The 20067-nt window shown below is 37.4% G+C and overlaps 1 protein-coding gene across 1 annotated transcript in view; it reads left to right on the forward strand.

Annotated features, from left to right (window-relative positions):
- Window positions 1-12109, forward strand: part of PDLIM4 (PDZ and LIM domain 4) — a 74502-nt gene extending 62393 nt beyond the window's left edge. Inside the window, exons 4-7 of the mRNA XM_014072810.2 lie at window positions 2622-2800; window positions 5051-5208; window positions 7458-7578; window positions 8973-12109. Of these exons, the coding sequence (XP_013928285.2) occupies window positions 2622-2800; window positions 5051-5208; window positions 7458-7578; window positions 8973-9177 (663 nt within the window). The 3' untranslated portion in view covers window positions 9178-12109. The remainder of the gene's footprint in view (window positions 1-2621; window positions 2801-5050; window positions 5209-7457; window positions 7579-8972) is intronic.
- Window positions 12110-20067: the final 7958 nt, after the last annotated feature.

The raw sequence follows: 20067 nt of genomic DNA on the forward strand, positions 1-20067 counted from the left end.
AACAAACTATTGTTCAATCTATTTCAATAAAACTGCCTGAGTGACAGGTTCACAGAAGCCTTTTCTAGGTACAAGGAGTTACCAGAAAAATCTGGCTGTGTTCCTGATTATGTAGACTATTTGTTTCCTCCTAGTTCCTTTTCCTGTACAAGAGTTAGGCAGTGTAGAGGAATAGTCGGGCATCAGCTGAGGGATTGGATAGGCACGCTGGCTTGATGCCATTTACTGTCATAATCAGCATCCATTCCCAGAAGTCAGGAAGAAATGAATGGGAAGTAAGGAATCCATAGTTAATAAGGGCTTGCAAGTCTAAACATTCTAGCACAAACACATGTTCTAGAGAAATCCTTTTTATGGAAAAGAAAAGCCAGCTAGTTTTAAGAGTAGCGTTCACTTATAGGTAAATATTTGAAAAACTGTGAAACATAAAGTATTTGCAGAAAATTTTAGAAAAATCTTTGCACTGCTTAAACATACAGTATCATAAAATTGCAGTCTCTGAGCATGGATATTGTAATTATTGTGTGACTGGGCTTTTGCCTCCACATGAGTGTAACTACTTTCTGCTGCTCTTCAAAATTGCTTAAATTTGGTCATTAGCACTTTCAAAGGTCATTCTGATTTTTAAATCAGTACCACCCTTTTTCTCAAGAAGATTTTTAAAAAGCAGCTATTGTCTTAATAAAATATCAGAAATATCAGAAAAAGTATTATCCTTATGCAATATCCAGGGCACTTTTTCTGAATAATTTTCAAAATGCTCATGACCAAATTATTAGTGCTGGAAGAATAATTCATTGCAGGTTTAGACTTCATTTTTTTTGTAGGGAAGGCTTATAGAAGTCTATGTGAATTGCAGGTAATTTAAAACAAAAATTAGTTACATTTTAAGAATAAAAGTGAGGGCTATTGTTAGGATTCAGAGAGAGATATCAATTATTCTTTTCTACCCTTTTTCACTTTATATTAAAGAGGCATGGAAAACTCAGTTGAGGAATGTGTGCGAAGTTATAACATGGACTTAGCAAATAAATATTAACAGATTTATGAAGTGAGAGATGATAGATAGATAGATGATAGATAGATAGATAGATAGATAGATAGATAGATAGATAGATAGATAGATAGATAGATTTTTAACCCCAACTTTATTATTTTTACAAATATCTCAAGAGGGCCAACATATTTAATACTCTTTCCTCCTCCATTTTTCCCACAACAACAACCCTATGGGATAAATTGGGGTATGGAAGTGTGAGTGGCCCAAGGTTACTTAGCTTTGATGCTTAAGACAGGACTGGAATTCATAGATTCCTGGTTTGTATGAATGGCATTTTATTTACAGTATCATCTACTTGCTGTTGTTGTTTGTGCCTTATTAAGTTGCCTGGGACCTTTAGTTAAAGAATAATACATTCAGTTTATTTCCAACAGCTGACTTATATAAACTGCTTACAGTTCTTAGACTACTTCTTCCAGTAGAAAGCATCCTGTCCAGTTCACTGCTGTTTTTCTTGCTCATTTCTCTATTTCTCCAAGTAGGATTAATTTCACTGCAATTATTTCCACTGGGAATTTCCTCCTAGGTTCAATTTCTAGCACTTTCCAGGGCAATGGGCAAGGTGGATAATGGCTTCTGCTTCTTTGCATTATTCCTTTTGCCTTCATGGCTAGCATGGTTATGAGAACAGGTAGCAAAAGAGAAGGGGACAAAGAGGATGGTAACTTTAGGGAACTCTGGGTAGGCAACATCTTTTAATGCCAGCCACTGTTGATTGCATATTTAAACAAATGACTAGACATTCTGTTTTGTAAAACCAAACTCGTACGTGTTTGTTCTAAAAATAAAACTCCAAATGACTGTAGCACTGTGCATTCTTTCCTTGGCCCCATTTTTTGTTGTATTCTTTTATCTTGATAGTTACTCTTTTATTTCACTTTACAGCAGTTTTTTTTTTAAAGTCCCAATCTCACAAATTTTGGATTAGGTACAAGAACATTTTTTTAAAAAAACAAAAGAACTGTTAAAATAATAAAATATTTGATGCATTTTACTATATAATAACAAATAGATACAGGCAATCATTCTAAGATCCAAACAGCAGTTTAAAGACGTAGTTTTAAAAGTCTTCCTGACTGAGAAGAAGTGTGAATTAATTGTATTTCAATAATGTTAGATTATAATGTAGAAGGCCTGTTTCCTAGTCAAGTTCCCCTCGACTTCACATTAATAGATTACAGAGCTTAAAAAACAATAACACTGTTGTTTTTACAGACATTAAACTGGCATGTTTACATCTGCTCATCCGTACATTTATCTCTTATTTGTCTTGGATCAAAACATTTCCTCAAAGCTAGATCTAACTTGAATATGCATTTCAATTAACTTAGATACAACACAAGTTAAAACACAGGCATTGTACCACCAGGTGTCTTACACATGTGAATTTTTCTTCAAACAGATCCTCTTTGCTGATTCTTTATTCCCCAATTTACATGCTCTGTTACTATTAAATATATATTGTTTGCAGTTGGTGGACCACCTAATGGGTCTCCATTTACTGAAAGTGGCAGTTTATTATGGACAAGGGCAACTTATCATGATTTCTTCTTTTGTTTAGGATAACGGACCTGTTCCAAACAGGAGACCCATGGCCTTTTCACCTGGAGGAAGTCCAACAGACAGCAAGCAGACCTTAAATTTGCAGTACAATCATCCTTCACGTCTGTATGCAAATAGCAGTCCAGATTCTAGTTTACCCTCACAGATGAGCAGTCTCAATATCACACCTCCCCAAAGGTATGGAGTAAAAAGTGCATATCAATTGAATTTCTTTTAGAAATGCCTGAATTGAATTAATGAAATAGGGCTACTGCATCCGTGCTGCAAAAATGCAGGCAATTGCTAGAGGGCAGTAGAGAGAAACAGAAAGCTCTCAATTTTCACATCCATTTAATGGTCATTTAATGGATATTTTAGTCCAGGCATGGTTACACCCAGCATGAAAAGGTCAGCGTGTGTGGGGATGTGTGTGCACCATTTTTTCCAAAAGATTCATTCTTTCACACACACTAAAATGACTATATGCTTCTGTTCAAAGAGCATCCCCCACTCCACCTAAAATGGATTTAAACACTTGAGAAAAATCATTTTAGCACTATTTTCCCACCATTTTATGAATCAGCCGATTCTTCAATTATTTACTAAAAGTCAAACTACACTACCTGGGCACCAGAAATCCCCCCCTTCTGTTCAATTGTGCCAATTCTCACAAACTACCTGGACAAGCCTCTGCAGTTTGCTTGGGAAGTTTTTTTTTTTCAGAAGTGGTATGCCATTACCTTCCTTCTAGGGCTAAGAAAAAATGGCTGGCTCAAGATCACTCAGCTAGCTTTGTGCTTAAGAAGTCAGTCTCTAGGGTTCTAGCCTGGTGCCTTAACTACCACACCACACTATCTCTTTAAATTATATGTGCAGTGCTACAAATAATAGTTTTAAATAGGCACAAGGAAATTGTTAAAAATAGGCTGATAATACATTTTTGTAATACATGAATATTTAGGCCTGAGATTTAAACTGGTCTGGGCTACTAGGTTAAATTCAGAAAAACTGGGTTTATACTGCAGTAGCATCCTTGGGCCATTAGCCAGAATTAACCACACAACACATCAAATGACCTGTGTGGTATATTGTATGTCTAAGAAAAATGCAAAAGAATAGAAGTTGGCCATATATTAAGTTAAGATGCTGCATTTTCCAAGTACAAACATACTTTGGTGTTAAATATACATTCTTCTGAAAGCATAATTTCTATCATCTGAAGACATTACTGTGGACTGCATTTAAATAATGCCTTAGTGGATTTTATAAACACGGATCATTTGAAAAATAACAAATCACGGCTGCATCCTTTATTATCATGACTAGAATAATACTAAAATGGAAGGCAGTTTGTTTAAAGAAATATTTTAGATGTTTAAAATCTATCAAATTTGAATCCATAATTTCTACTGATTCCAGATGCAAATAAACAAGGAATAGGAAATCCATTTGGGATGATAAAGGTGAAATCAATAGGAAAAACAGATGAAAAAAATTCAGAGGAATTTCAGCCATTTGGGCTAAAATGGTGGCAAAATGATCCAGCAGTTTCAAGAGTAACCAACCTTGCGGGTCATTTCCAAACTCAGTCCACGTTTTTCAGGGACTTTGTGTAGTCCAGCACACTGTTGCATCTCTCCAGGGGTTGTGATAACATGTAAGGTGTCAGAATGCAGCATTTAAATAAGGTTGAACAGAAATGAGCTTTTTCTATTTCATCCCCCCCCTCTTCCAAAATTTATGCGTGGCAAAATAGATCTCCCTAAGGAACTCAGTGTGATGGTATGAGTGACGATTAATTTTGACTTCTTAGCCATATATGTTTTCCATTTACATCAAACATTTTTTTCAAACGTATTATAGATGAAATGCAACCCAATTCACAAGGAATAAAATTTATAAAAGGTGACATTTCTTTTCTTTAAGTAGTATCTCCAAGACAACATTTGGCAATAACAAAAAAACAAGCAACCTCCAGTGCGAAATATTATTCAGTGGTGGGAGGACTTCCAATTCCTTCAGTAATTTAATTTAATTTAATTTAATGCATTTTTTTAAAAAATATGATCCATGTGTAACACAGTAATTCAATGAATTGCAGCAGCTGTCTTGCACTTTACTGGTTAGTCTTAAATATATGGTTCAGTAGCCAGTAGAATGAACCCAAGGGCTCCTTCATTGGCAATTCTTTGCATATAATAAATTGCACATGTACATGACCAACCATCACTCCAGAAACAAGAAAGCAGAAACAAATGGTTGAATCCTCATTAGTAAACATGGGATTTGTTTGCCAAAAGTTTCACTTATTAAGCTCATGAGTTGATGAAACAGATCTAGAAAACATTGTGAAACTCCTTATAAAAGACTCCTTTTCTTTAATGGACTTTAGGTTGGTACCCCTTCAGTTGGCATCAATTGGTTGACCTTCATTTTCTATTCAAATAGTGCTGATCCTCTAAGGTCTCTCGCAAGGAACAAAAATGGAATCGACACAGATTCGGATGTGTACAAAATGCTACAAGATCATGAAAGGCCCGTTTCAGAACCTAAGCAGTCAGGATCTTTCCGGTATCTGCAAGGCATGTTGGAAGCTGGAGAGAATGGTAAGGAGCACAAACGTTCCTTTTTTAATGCATACTTTAAAGTACATTCCGGTCTTAGAAACCATAGGCGCAATAATTCTTGATCATGATGGTTGGTCACACAGTCAGCCAGATTTTTGGGCTGGATTTAGCATTTTCAATCCACCTATTGAGTCCTTCCCAAGAACATGGAATAGACAGATGTTTGATGGTGCTAAAGGTATCATCGCAGGATATTTTATCTATTTATTTGTATTTTGCCTTTATTATTCTTACAAAGAACTCCAGATGGCAAACATATATCCAATATACCTACCTCCTCTTAATAATATAATCAATCCAAGTTTATTAATATAAGCTGTTCCAAGTTAAGCTGCCTTTTGCAATTGACTGACTGTGATTTTTATCAATGCCAACAGTTCTGGTGCTCCAGTAGTTTTTGGATTGTGTCCCAAGGTGCATATTATGATTGGTATTAGCTTTGCTTTCTTTTGCCACAGTTGTTCCACTTCTAATTGCAGATATTGTATTTTAGTATTGATGTGAGTGGAGAAGAAAAAGAAAAAAAATCAGGAAACACTCCCCTCCCACAAGTATGCGATTAAAAAGAATAGGGAACACTGACATAAGTGTTAGCAAGTGAAGTCTCAAAGCATACATAGGAGCAGTCAGAATGTGGACATTGGTATCTGCATATCTGTATATTCAAAAGCATTACATGTATATAATCTTTCATATAAAGATTTCTCGGAACGCGGTGGCTCAGTCGCTAAGACACTGAGCTTGTCGATCAGAAAGGTCGGCAGTTCGATGGTTCAAATCCCTAGCACCGCATAATGGAGTGAGCTCCCGTTACTTGTCCCAGTTTCTGCCAACCTAGCAGTTCGATAGCACATTAAAAATGCAAGTAGAAAAATAGGGACCACCATTGGTGGGAAGGTAACAGTGTTCCATGCACCTTCGGCGTTTAGTCATGCCGGCCACATGACCATGGAGATGTCTTTGGACAGTGCTAGCTCTTCAGCTTAGAAACAGAGATGAGCACTGCCCCCTAAAGTCAGGAATGACTAGCACATATGTGCGAGGGGAATCTTTATATAAAGATTTCTTGAGTTCGCTCTTTTTCTGGTTAGTTCAAACTACATAGGTTTTTTTCATAATATAACCCTTAAAAAGAGCCAGTTTCTAACATGCTATCTTGCTTTTATTATAAGCTTTTAAAGGTCTCTCTGAGTCCTGACATACAGTAAAATAAATAAATCTGGCATGCTATAAAAGTGCACTTTAGCAGTGCTATTGCCTTGTGTGATTTCCTTTACATATCACGAGATCACATTCCCCCCCCCTCCAAATCCATAAAGTCAAAACATTTTCTAAATTAGGCAACATCATCTGTCTTCTGTGTTTCCTCTATACAGCTTTTTTGTACCAGCTTTCCTTTGTTACTTTTTAAATATCTCTCACACCATTTCCCCCATTTTTTTTAATGTTTGGTTTTTATCTAGCAAAACAGAACTTCAGTATGCGATTCCCATGTTATCTTGCTTTCTTATTCTTATAGTCATGCTACCATTTTTAAATAAATACCTTAAGGTTAATGCTTGTTCCCTGTTCCATAATCTTTACATCATCTGACATATAGCCCCATATTAGGTCAGGGGGAAAAAACATCCCATTGATTTCTAAAGGATGTTCTGCTGTCCGTGAATGCAGCCTTAGGATGTTCCTATCATTCTGGTGATAAAGAAAGGAATGTTGTGTATTTTAAAACCACCCCCTTATTTTTGAATTCAGGAAGAAATTATAGGTAGTCCTTGAGTTACGACCACAACTGAACCCAAAATTTAACAAAAACATTTTTGAAGGGAGTTTGCCCCATTTTACGACTTTTCTTGCCACAGCTGTTAAATGAATCATTGCATTTGTTAAGTTAGTAATGGTTGTTAAGTGAATGTGTATTCCCCATTGACTTTGCTTGTCAGAAGGTCGGAAAAGATGATCATATGACCCCAGGACACTGCGACCATCATAAATATGAACCAGATGCTAAGCAGCTGAATTTTGATCATGTGACTAAGGGGATGCTGCAGCAGTCGTGTGAAAAATAGTCATGTCACTTTTTTCAGTTCCATTGTAACTTTGAATGGTCACTAAGGGAGCTGTTGAAACTCGAGGACTTACCTGTATTTAAACAAAGACATTTGCGTATCTGGGACATTCCACATGCCTTAAATCAATAATACTGAAATTTTATCTTACCTTGTTGACAGGTGAAAAGTACGACAAAGTGACCAGTCCGAGACACATTAAATCTCCAGTCCCCAAATTGGGTGGAGCCATGTCTGGCTTGCAGGTGCTCCCTGAGTGTACCAGATGTGGTAATGGCATTGTGTAAGTACACTAATCTCCCCAGGAGCCTTAATAGTTTATATCCTGTTTGGGAAAGCTAGCAAATAAAAGTGCCATCTGTTTCATTTTAAACTCTCGTTGTAATGTATGGGCCATAAAACCACGTTATGGTTGGGATTATAAGAGCAGGATGGCATCTGGACTTCTTCTTTCACAGGAAGGTTAATTAAATATGTATTACAGCTTTAACATTGACGGATGCTGGTCTCTTGATCCAAAGTACCCGGGTTGTTCCAAAATTTGTATGGAACTCCACGCAAAAAAGGATTCCCTGATTTCATTGGAATCCGATCGGCTCAGAAATATGGAATTAAGGAGCAGCTGCACATCCTCAGCTTTTGCAAACGGTGGAAGCAAAGCTCTTAGTCTTTGCGGGATCCAGTCTGGGCTGGTCACCGGTACCAGAGGTTTTGTCTTCCAAGCTTTTGAACTTGTGCTGGAGCCCATCCTCAGAGAACGTCTCTGTGCTTTGGTCTGTTCTGTGTGTGATATTTATATGGTGCCTGTTGTGTGTAGTTTTTTAGATGTAGATTGGGATGTCGGTGGCTGGCTATTACGTCTTCTTAACTGTTAGACTTTGTCTTGTGGAGACAGAGATGTGCTTAGGTAAAATAGAACTGTTTAGGCTTGTCCCAAGGATGCTTTTTCAGGAGGTTTTCTTGTTATTTCTTCTGAAGATGTTTTGCTTCTCATCCAAGAAGCTTCTTCAGCCCTGGCAGGATAGTGAGGAATGGAAGGATTTATATTCCTTGCAGACAGATGGTAATTTGCATTCTTTTAGAGCAGGGGTGTCAAACTTAAGTTGTCACGACTGTGTCATGTGACATAATGGGACTTTCTCCCCCTTCACTAAACTTGGCATGGGCATAGCCAGCATCCGGCCTGCGGGCCACAAGTTTGACACCCCTGTTTTAGAGGGTTGTTGAAGCACTCGGAGATTTATCTGTGTCCTCAGGGTCACCTGAGTAGTGCAAATGGTTCCTATAGTCTGCAATCCCCCCCCCCTCTGGAAATCCATTCCTATTCTCTCACCATTCAAAGGGTGTTCATCCCAAATTGTATAGCTAAAAGTCTGTAGATATTCTCAGTCATCCCGGTCATGGTTGTCCCAAAGGTGCTTTTTCAGGAGGCAATGGACTCTCTTGTTTTTTTTTTTCTTTTGAAGATGTTCTCTTTTGAAGATCAGAAGCAAAAGAAAAAACAAGAAAAGTCCAGCTGCCTCCTGAAAAAGCACCTTTGGGACAACCATGACTTGGATGGTTGAGAATCTCCACAGATATTTAGACTTATGTAATAACTCATTTGACCTGCAAGAAACAGAAATGGTTTTAAGTATGTAACTTTCTTACCTTCTCTTCTCTCTTTCACTCTAACAGTGGCACCATAGTGAAAGCCCGTGACAAGCTCTACCATCCAGAATGTTTCATGTGTGACGACTGTGGCCTCAATCTGAAACAAAGGGGCTATTTCTTTATTGAGGAACAACTATACTGTGAGACGCATGCCAAGGAAAGAGTTAAACCACCAGAAGGATACGACGTGGTTGCTGTTTATCCCAATGCCAAAGTTGAACTTGTCTAATTAGATACTGCTATTTCCCAGCCAGGTTGAAAGAGCTAGAAGAGAGTCAAAAGGGTTTATTCTCAGTAAAATATCTTTCAGAGATTAAATGAATTACCCTTGGGACCTTAGGTGGCACAGTATTGGTTGCAGAAAACCTTTGGAAAAAAATTGCTTTCTCCCATTTCTTATAAAACTTCGCTTTTTGGTTGCTGTGCTGGATTTTTTTTTTTTTTTAAAAAAAACCCTGCTATAATAGTTGCTGTAGACCATCCAAAATCTATGTAAAAATAGATGCTTTTTAAAAAGAACTTTTCCACATACAACCAGTATTTTTTTGTCCCATTTAAAAATAAGGCACTTTAAGAACTGACAGTTTAAAGCATTGCATTAAATTTTACTTTTTGTCAGTAATATAGATATACGATAAATACAGCTTTGTGGCTTTCAGGGTATAGAACACTGAGACCATGTTTAATTATTATTATTATTAATATAGTTAGAGAGATTCTCTTATAAAACCCTTTTTCAAGTGGTGTTGATATAGTTGCTGCCTATTTGTTATTTTAGTTATGTTCAGTATTTAGGAAACAAATGCCTTTTTTATTTGCAAAAAAAAAAAGAAGCAAAGTCTTTTTTGAGGTGAGCTTTACTCCTAGTGGCTGCATACTTGGGCTACCATATCTAAGCTGCAAAAATGTGGACACCCATTAGAAGGCAGCAGCAACCTAGAGGTGTTCTGTTTTGTTTTGTGCCCTCTTTGGTTGACTGTTTTGCAGCCCATGTGTGGTAGCTGTATTCATGGACATGGACACCTAATTTTCTTGGTAATAATGCCAAAGCCATTTCACACTTTTCCTGGAACAATCAAAGTGATAAAGAGCCCCATTTGTCATCCTTGTGACAGATGGCAGCATTAGCAGCTGGAACATTCTGCTTGCCTAATCCTGCCCTTTTAATTCTCCTAAAGAAACATTATTGGAAACCCATAATTGATCCTCTGTTGGTTAAGAGCAGTGAGCAGGTTAAAGATGATATGCGTGTTCTCAGACCTTTTAGATCAGGTGTCAAACTCAAGGTCTGGGGACAGGATCCGGCCCATAGGTTGTTAGATCTGACCCACATGGCCACCCTGGAAACAGGCCATTTTCGCTGGCAGAGCTCTCGGGCCACCACAGGCACCTGATATGAGTGATGTATAGCTGGCCACCCCCACCCTGTCTCCCGAGTTCAAACACAACGCTGATGCGGCCCTCAATGAAATCAAGTTTGACACCCCTGCTCTCGATCCTCTGATACTGTCTGTTGTAAAGATGAAGAACTCTCAAATGTAAAATTCTCTGTAAACAAAAATGTATGGAATGCATGTACAGCAAAGAATCAGATATAACAGAATCTTTACATATGATACCAATGTTCTTTCTTTTCTGTGAGATACCATAATTGCTCTTGCTGTTATTCCTTTGTATCAAATCACATGGACAACTATGGACCTTTGTGTTTAAACAATAATATTTTATATTCAAGCCTCAAATATAGAACTGTTCTCAGTTTCAGTTAATTTGAATTTTAGTATTCATCTCTGGGGCAAATATCAATTCAGTCAATATAAAAGAAATCCTGAAAGATCACAAAGATACTTTTGACTTTAAGTTTTCAGAACTGAATATCCCTGGAGGTACTGAAGTCTTTTCGTGTTTGAATGAATTGAATGAAATGCAGAAAAATCCATAAAATTATAAGAAAATTAAGCCTCATTTCAGACAAATAGATATAGAAGATAGTCAGACAGACATTTATTTCTTGATAACGTAGGATGAAACTTGCCCAATGTGAAAACCACTTTATGTTTTAACAAGTAAAATGTAGCAACAAGGATGAAGAAAAGTATGTATTTTTAGTTAAACCATAGTCCTCTATACCATTAACCATTACCATTTAAAAGAGCTGAGGTGGCGCAGTGGTTAAATGCAGCACTGAAGGCTACTTCAGCTGACTGCAGTTCTGCAGTTCGGCTGTTCAAATTTCACCGGCTCAAGGTTGACTCAGCCTTCCATCCTTCCGAGATGGGTAAAATGAGGACCCAGATTGTTGGGAGCAATATGCTGACTCTGTAAACTGCTTAGAGAGGGCTGAAAGCCCTATGAAGCGGTATATAAGTCTAACTGCTATTGCTTATTGCTATTAACATTTTGCCTGCATCATTAGGGTTCTCATTTAAAGAAGCTTGATTGACTGAGTTTATCTTTTTTTCTACCTGCAGTTGTTATAAATGTATATATTAATAATCGTTTAGCCAGCAATCAGTCAGACCCTGTCAGCCATATAAGCTATTAATAGAAGACACAAAAGCTTTTCCTCCATCTTTATTTTTCTTTCTTCGCCTGCATACTTTTGTTGTGAAAAATTAGTGAACTTCTCCTGCATGGAAAACTGCTGATCCTCTTCCCTTGAAGTGCCTACAAAATTCCATCTAGTAGCTTTCTGCCTGCCACTGCTTGCAAGGAAAATACTGATGATGTCCTTTCAGAAGGACCACTTCTGCTACATCCTATTTTTAGCCATCAGTAATAGGGAAGGTATCTCAGCATTGCATTGCTGTTTTGGTTTTTTTGTGTGTGTGTTTGTAGTTTTTTTTTTTTTTTTTTGCTGACCAATTAAACAGGAATATTTTTTTGGGTGTATAAATATGAAATTAGTTAAATAGTTATTAAAGCATTGCAACACTATTATTTTCACATTAGGTCTATTATGCAAAGCTTCCTGTGAGGTGGGAAAACAGCCCTATTTGAACTCTTCAGTAGCTTCCAACTCTAAATGAAGGGCTGTAATTTTATTACCATTTATCACTAGTTTTAATGGTTTTTTGACCTAATACTTGTGTTTTTCTCTTCATGGAATCATTTGAGTATATCAGGGAACTCTTATGTATTATTATAGTTATCAATCAAGCAATATTGTTGTTGTTTCATTTCTTGGTTGCAAGAGATAACTATTTATTTTGCAACAGTTGTGTACATTTGTTCCAATTTGACTTATTTGTGTTAATCCTTAGGGCCTCTAGGTATGATTATATTGTTTTGTGGGTTATACGTGCTCTGTGGAGATATGATTATACTGTTTCGTGGGTTTGAAGTGCTCTGTGGAACACATATACTGTGAGACTACAATTTTACAAACTGCTGGGTGCCTTTAAATTCAAAATTGGTACCTAATTTCTGATTCTTGAAATCCAGTTGATAATTCACAACATCTGGTTTATTGAAGGGTCTCCCCAGTTTATCTCACATCTCTTTTGTCCTTTCATTATCAAGTGAGTTTGATAAACAAGCAATCTTTCTTGACTTGTAATTAGGATTTTGCCTGTAGGGTACATTCTAATGAAGTGGCAGACTGCCTGTCCATGGTCCTTTGCACAAGTGCCTTGAAACACCCCCCCCCCGCCCCCCCCCATGATTTCCATACTAGAAATAAAGGTGTTTTTACAAGCACTTTTGGGTGAATAATTTACCTTAATGCCTTGCAACTCTTTCTTGAGATTAAATTCAGCCATTATTTTTAATCAGATACAAGATTTGATTAAATGTAGGTTTGTTTTTCATTAAAACTTTCTACTTGGAAAAATTACTTCATGAATTCACAATATGGATACTTTAATACAATTTGAGGTACAAGTACTGTATATGTTTCATTATAATAGCTTAGAATATTCAGGCCTTGATTCTAGTTTTCTTAAAACATTTATCAGTTTAAAAACTGCTGAAGTCAATCATACCTATCACTTTTCTTATGCTTATTTTTTTCATTTTGCTAATCATTGCTGTAATAAAGCTGAAATCTAACAGATGGATATATCTATATATAAACATGCTATAATAATCATATAGTTGCTTGACAATAAAGAGAATACCTCATAGGAAAGAAACTAACCTGCAAATAAATGAGGCCAGATATTTCTAGATTGAAAAGTGCATCATAAGCCTAAGGTGGCGCAGTGGTTAAATGCAGCACTGCAGGCTACTGCTAGATCAGCAGTTCAGCGGTTCAAATCTCACCGGCTCAGGGTTGACTCAGCCTTCCATCCTTCCGAGGTGGGTAAAATGAGGACCCAGATTGTTGGGGGCAATATGCTGACTCTCTGTAAACCGCTTAGAGAGGGCTGAAAGCCCTATGAAGCGGTATATAAGTCTACTGCTATTGCTATTGCTATTGATATAATCAACTTTTTCTCTTATGCAGTGAAACACAGGTTTCTGAATATGTTAGGCTATAGATCAGTTTGCATTGCTCTTTATTCTCTCTTCAATTCATTTCAAAGGCTGTTTTTCACCCTGCAGGAGTTGCTGTCTACTTCAGATCTGTTATAATATTAAAACATGTGCCACATGTTAGAAATTTATTAGTCTTGAACTGTGAGCTTTATAAATTGCATGAAACTAATTGCACATAATTACTTAATTCAATGATCTATTTCAGGCTTTGTTGTATGCAAATAACTTTACTAGCCAAGGAATGAAACTTTTCTTGCCTTTTATCTGCATGGATATGCAGGAAATTTTTCCTCTTGCTAGTTTTTTTTATAAATTGATCATTCATACGGTATCCAAATTGGAGCCATCTAGTTAAAAATTCATTTCCTTCTAGCTATGCTTCTTATCCTATGGTAAAAAAATTGTAGCATATTATTAAAACTGGAATGTGGTTTGTTGCCAGTTCAATCAAGGGGATAAGATATTTTTTATTGTCTGGATTAACTATTCAATAATACAGAAAAACATTTTAGGAAAACATTGTGTATGGAGTTTAAATATATTATGAGTACACCTCATTATCAAATGAATTATGATTTAACTGTTTTATCACCACTACTATAGCTTTAAGAATTTTTTATTATTTCATAACCTGTCACACTCAGAAACAATGTGGTTGGTAATGTTTCTCTTACGCTGCCAGCCATCAGGATCTTGTGACAACTATTTATAAGGTTTTCATACTCCTGATCACATTCATTTCAGCACTGGTATACTTTAACTTAAACAAATGGAAAATCAACAAGATTTTGTCACAATGTCCTTATAGCACCAAAGGCGAAATCTATTGAGGTATTTTGATCATGGATAATCCATTGAGAGCATAGATTGTTACTTCTCTTGTTTTCAGTCTTTCCATTCTCGTCAATTTCTCCTCTGGGGGAATATTCCAACTCTCTCGAGTAGATTTTACGGAGAAGTTGAGAGTAAGGCTATAAAATAAAGGTAAAGAAGAAAAAGCTCTATTACGTGACCCGAAAGCTACTTGGATGACTTTGAATTTCATTCTTAACATATGAGATACCACTCCTAGCAATAGATAAGTTGGGACATTTTCTTTAATAATACTGGATTGGAACATAATCAGAGGTTCTTTGGAGAGATGTCTTTTAAAACACTGAATGAATGTAGTTAAGGTTCCAATGTCTTATGTTACACAAACAGTAGCAACTCTGTAGGGTCCTTGATGATCTCTGAGCTTGGTTGTTTTCTTGCAAATTCTGGCACTGAGGATGTTACCTAGTTTAATAATGAAAAATCTGCAAGAAAACAACCAAGCTTAGAGAGCCCCAAGGACTGCACAGTTCAATCCTGAACTACAAATATTTTCTCCTATTAGTAGTAATTCTTCCATAAGTTTAAAAAGACATAGAAGCAAACCAATGGTGGGTTGCAAATATTTTTACTACCAGTTCGGGCACGCATGTGTGCATGTGCAGAAGTGTCCAGGCGGGTGGACAGGGCCTCCCGCCGCCACTACTGCTGGTTCGGCCAAACCGGGAGTAACCCACCACTGAAACAAACAGCCATAAGGACATAATGTTTTATTTTAATACAGAACAGAACAGACTTTTTCTGAAGCAGAACTGATGACCATGAGAAGATATCTATCCCACTTATTAGAAAGAGATTAAGTCCAAAATATCTGGAAGTCCATAAATCCTGTATTCTTTGAAGGCAAAGCTGAAAACAGAAGAGTGAGGAAAATAAAATCAATTTAAATGAATTAAAAGGTGTGTTCACCATCTATTCAAGGAACCCAGTCACAACCTACTAAATTAAGAGGTTGTTACCAGGCTACGAAACAAATTCTCTCAGGAACTTTGTTTAGTCCTAAACTCTATTTTTAGAAAAGATGTGGAGGCATGTCCTTTTAACTTAGCTTTTTATATCTTGAAGGTCACCATCTTACACACTTTTCTGGAATTGAGCCCTGTGGAACACCAGAAGAGAAGTTTCATAAGTCCAGTACAGGCAAAAAAAATGACCCTTGGTGCTTAGGCTTATTGTTTGTATTGTTCTTTTTCTGTATCATTCAGTAAGCATCCACGACATTCACCTAATCATGATTCACACAATTTGTAATACCCACAGACACACAAATATGAGGAAACTGTAATACTTTCCTAACACCAAACTAATGCTGTTAAGGATGACAGCTGGGAGAATTTTGAATATTGTGAAATATATGAATAATTCATGTTGATTTATTGTACATTAACGTGTGGTCTGGAAAATTTCTTAGACGGGTTGTGGTCTTTCAGAACCAACTCCTGGAAAATGCTCTGCTATTTATGACAAGAGTTCACAACTTAAGACTTCTGGGTGTATAGTTAGAAAGATTGATTGGATAGACTCTTTCATGTATATATTTTCAGGCTGTGCCTTATCCACTACGGATGCACTGCTCACAAATATATTCGCTAGTGTATGAGTGTATTCACGGTAGATATGAATAGCAATAGCCCAGTATAAGTGATTGCAGAGTTATATATCCCTCCAAGTAGATGGCTTCTCCTTATCTAAAGCAATTTCTCCTAGGATATGAAACATGTTCAAACATAAACTAGGCAGGGCTAATTAAACCTGGCCTGCTTTGGGTTCCTTTTGCAGAAACATTCGCATTACAAATCTTGATCTTAGACAAATCTGAATGTATTAGATTCAAACGATACTTCAATCACCAAAATAATTGCAGGGTTCACACAGCCCTGCAGTCAAAATCATTGTGGTTGTCAATATTTCAGATGCCAATGATGGCATGCCATGCATAGTGCCTGAACCTTATAGAATCCTATGTTTAAAACTACAGAACATTTAAGTCGAAACCTACAGAGACTGGATGTAATGAAGATGGAAATGTACAGGAGTTATTTCGTGCTGCTTCAGTTGGTACGCTGAACAAGTCTGGTGCCTATTAGCTCAGCCTTGGCCATGGTTCCACATATGTTCATTACTCATCAACTGAATTACAGAAAACCACTTGCTGATGTGATTACTGTAGCGCGAAACGAATCTGCTAGACTTTTGACTAGAAAAAAAAATACTGGGATTGTGCAAAAGTTTTATTTCATTAGCTAGAATACATTGACTACCAGTGCATTTCCATATACAGTTCAAGGTGCTTGTAGGAGCTAAGTGGCTTGTGACTTGATTCCTGGGAGCCTATCTCCCATCCTCCCCCCTTTGATCTTACCTCTCTTTGACAATTGCTCAGTGTACTTAAATTGTATATGCCTTTACCTTTAATGACAGAGTTAGCAATGGCCATATCTACAAGGTGAAAATTCCTATCCTTAGAAACAAGGCGCAAAAAGCAATTCTTTTCTCCCACCAGGACAATTATTTTTAAATCATCATTTCATGCGGCTGTTGTATAATCTTACTTGTCAATGCCTAGTCTGTGTATGCCTCCTTTTGCTGCCACCTGTGAATTGTTCCTGTGTAGAGTTTCTGTGCTTCTGAAAATAAAATAATGTTCTTTGAATGGTATACTTAGCACATTATGTTTGATCTAGACTGGATGCATCAGGTTGGCTGCTGCTTAACACGGAATGCTGATTTATTTTTATTTAATTGTATTAATTTACTTGTTAAGTTGGCATCTCCCACCATTCTTCCAGAAGCTGCATGCTTGTAGGCATGCATGCCCATATTCATATCCATCTTTTCCTTTATTCACTACAATTGTCTGGAGCAGGTTGTGTTGAAGGAGTGACTGGCAAGGTCACCTATTGGCTACTCCTGTGGCTGGGAGTAGACACAAGCCTGACCTCAACCCAACACCCTAATCCTTAGACCACACTGATGAAGAAAAACCTTACAGTCTTGTATGTTATTATTAGGAAAATTGCAAAGTTGATGGATCAGGGCAATCAGCCTGTTAAATAAATCAGGTCAATCATCACACGAGTGCAATTTTTTAAAATTTCCATTATTGCTACAGTTCCGAGCAGATGTAAAAATAATAATGCATACATCTATCACAGCAGACACAAGTTTTCCATGTGAAACAGTAAATATGCCTGTTCTGAAGCTGCTTCTACTCCCCCTTTTTTCTTCCCCCAAAATTGTAAAACAGGGTATCATTACATAAAATATGTGCAACTGACAGAATGAATTACACGTTGAAAATGTGAAGACATGAAAGTGACATCTAAAAACCCCTTTGGTCCAACATTCCATTCCCATGGTGGCCCATAAGGAGATGCCTCTGGAAAGTCGATTAGAGTAGTGATACTCCTGTATTTCCCACAGCTGGTAAGAAGCCATTCTGGTGGTCATGAGCAATATCCATTGATAGCCTTATACATCCCACTGCAGTAGCAAATTCCACTAGACTAGATGATTGTAGAAACCTCCTGCAATTGTGTCCTTAAATATGGATATGTTGGGAAAGTAGTGAATGAGGTTACCAGGTCTTTCTATAATTTTGACTGCATTTTATTTTGTAGTTTTCTGCCCTACCAATCTATACATAATGATTTAAGGCATTCTAGGCAAAGAATGTACTACCGGTATTAATACAACTACTTCAATCTAAGCTTTGGGAAATCAGTTCATACAATGCTTGATGATGCGATGACCTCAGTAGATAAGTGGAATCAACCATCATCAGTACAGAGGAAAGGAAGCTTAGAGGATAAGAGTTCTTCTTAAGAATGTGATGTTGTAAAGCCAGAAAGGAAGAAGTTATGCCCTAAAGCCAATCTAAATGCAAAATGCGAAGTCAGCATTGATACTAAGAAAAGTGCTTGCTAATGCGAATTTGCTATTCCCTATTCCTGTTGAGTGACAAACTGCTAGAAAAAAAATTGCCCTTTTGAAGGCTAGTTTTTGAATGATAGTTATAGTTCTTCCTGATACACAGCACCACTATTAGGCAGTGAATCAACCCCAGGTAGTAAATGCTTTGAGCAAAGGTAGTAGAAGCTCCCATACAACCACTCCTAGTTACCGACGGGATACCCTATTCTAGGGGTGTCAAACTGGGTGTGTCACATGCAGGCCACACCCACCCCAGTTCCGTGAAAGGGAAAAACATCACAAAATGTCACATGATGGTAATGTGACACCACAAGTTTGACACCCATGCCCTATTCTATCTCTACTATTTAGTTATAATTGCTAGTAACCTAGTTTAATAGACAGAACAAACAGCTAACACTATCTTGTTCTTCACCTCAGACTGTTACATTCCCCTTGCTGGTTTTACATAATGTTTTACTCACTTAGTTGAAAGAGTCTGGTTTGGTCTATCTAAATGGTGAAAACACCTCCGGGACAGCAAGGCTCCCTTTACATTACACTGAAACCATAACATAACACCTCCCAGTTTGTCCTGGAAATATCCATGGCAAAGTATGGAAGTTTGTGGCTGCCATCTTCCAGGACAACAGCCAAACATGTATCCTAATCTTTGCTAAACTCTGCTGGGATTACAGCCTCTGCAGTCCCTCATCTCTATGATTGTTGACCCATGCCCTATTCTATCTCTACTATTTAGTTATAATTGTAGTTATAATTTAGTTATAATTTAGTTATAATGTTGTGGGGTGGTGGAGGATTTTAGTCTTCCCACACATATGGTACAAGACATGGATTGAGAAAAGCTGAAGTATATCCTGGTGAAATACAGTATGTAGAGGGAAGAAATCTAGAATGTATCTTTTGAAGTGGTTTGAGAAAGCTCATGTGTAAGTCAATTACATAATTGACAAGGGCTTTTTATCTGCATGAGGCTAATATTGTGGCCAGTAGCATTTATAATAGGGAGTGGGAGGATTACACGTTGGCTTTGCACACAATACTTTTTTTTTTCTATAGGCACATCAAAAAGAAACAGAACTTGCAACATGGTGCTCTTTCTGATGAAAGCAATAGAGCCTGCAGATCAGAGATGGTATTCAGCCAGTTCTGACAGGTTCTGGAGAACCGGTAGCGGAAATTTTGAGTAGTTTGCAGAACCAATGAATAGGTTGGCCCCGCCCCCACTACCTCCCAGCTGATATTCTTTTGTTGCCCTGAACAGGAGAAAGGAGCTGGAAAGCAGGTCAGTTGGGTGGGGAGGGAATGGGGATTTTGCAGTATCCTTCCCCTGCCAGGCCCACAGAGCCACACCCACAAAGCCACGCCCACAGAACCTGTAGTAAAAAAATTTGAATCCCACCATTGCTGCAGATGCTTGTTTCTGGTAATCTTTCTGGAATAAGATTTTTGTTTTACTCAAGCAAACTCAGACTGTGTTTATATTAAGAGGCAGTCTTTGATTAAAACCCCTCTTACTTGAAAAGTGGTAGTCAAATACAAGTATGATATTCGTCAATTTGGAGTTTACTTAGTTTTCAAACCACAAAGAACCTAAATATCCATTTGAACTTTTCATGTGTGCTATATATTCCAGAAGCTATCAGGAATGGCCAGCATAATGTAATCATGCATCCTGGTCAATGGTCAGTTTTAAAAATTACATACCAGCTGTAAAATGCTTGCGTTGCTTTCATAATAAGAGAGCGGAACAAATTCAAGAAGCTCAGACTGTAACTAACAGCTGAGACCAGAGATCCAGGGCTGGCTGTTTACCCAGGACTTCTTAAAAGCT

Source organism: Thamnophis sirtalis, unplaced genomic scaffold, assembly GCF_051295495.1.
Source record: "Thamnophis sirtalis isolate CommonGarterSnake01/CBP01778 unplaced genomic scaffold, rThaSir2_p1.2 scaffold_3, whole genome shotgun sequence".
Classification (NCBI taxonomy): Eukaryota; Metazoa; Chordata; class Lepidosauria; order Squamata; family Natricidae; genus Thamnophis; species Thamnophis sirtalis.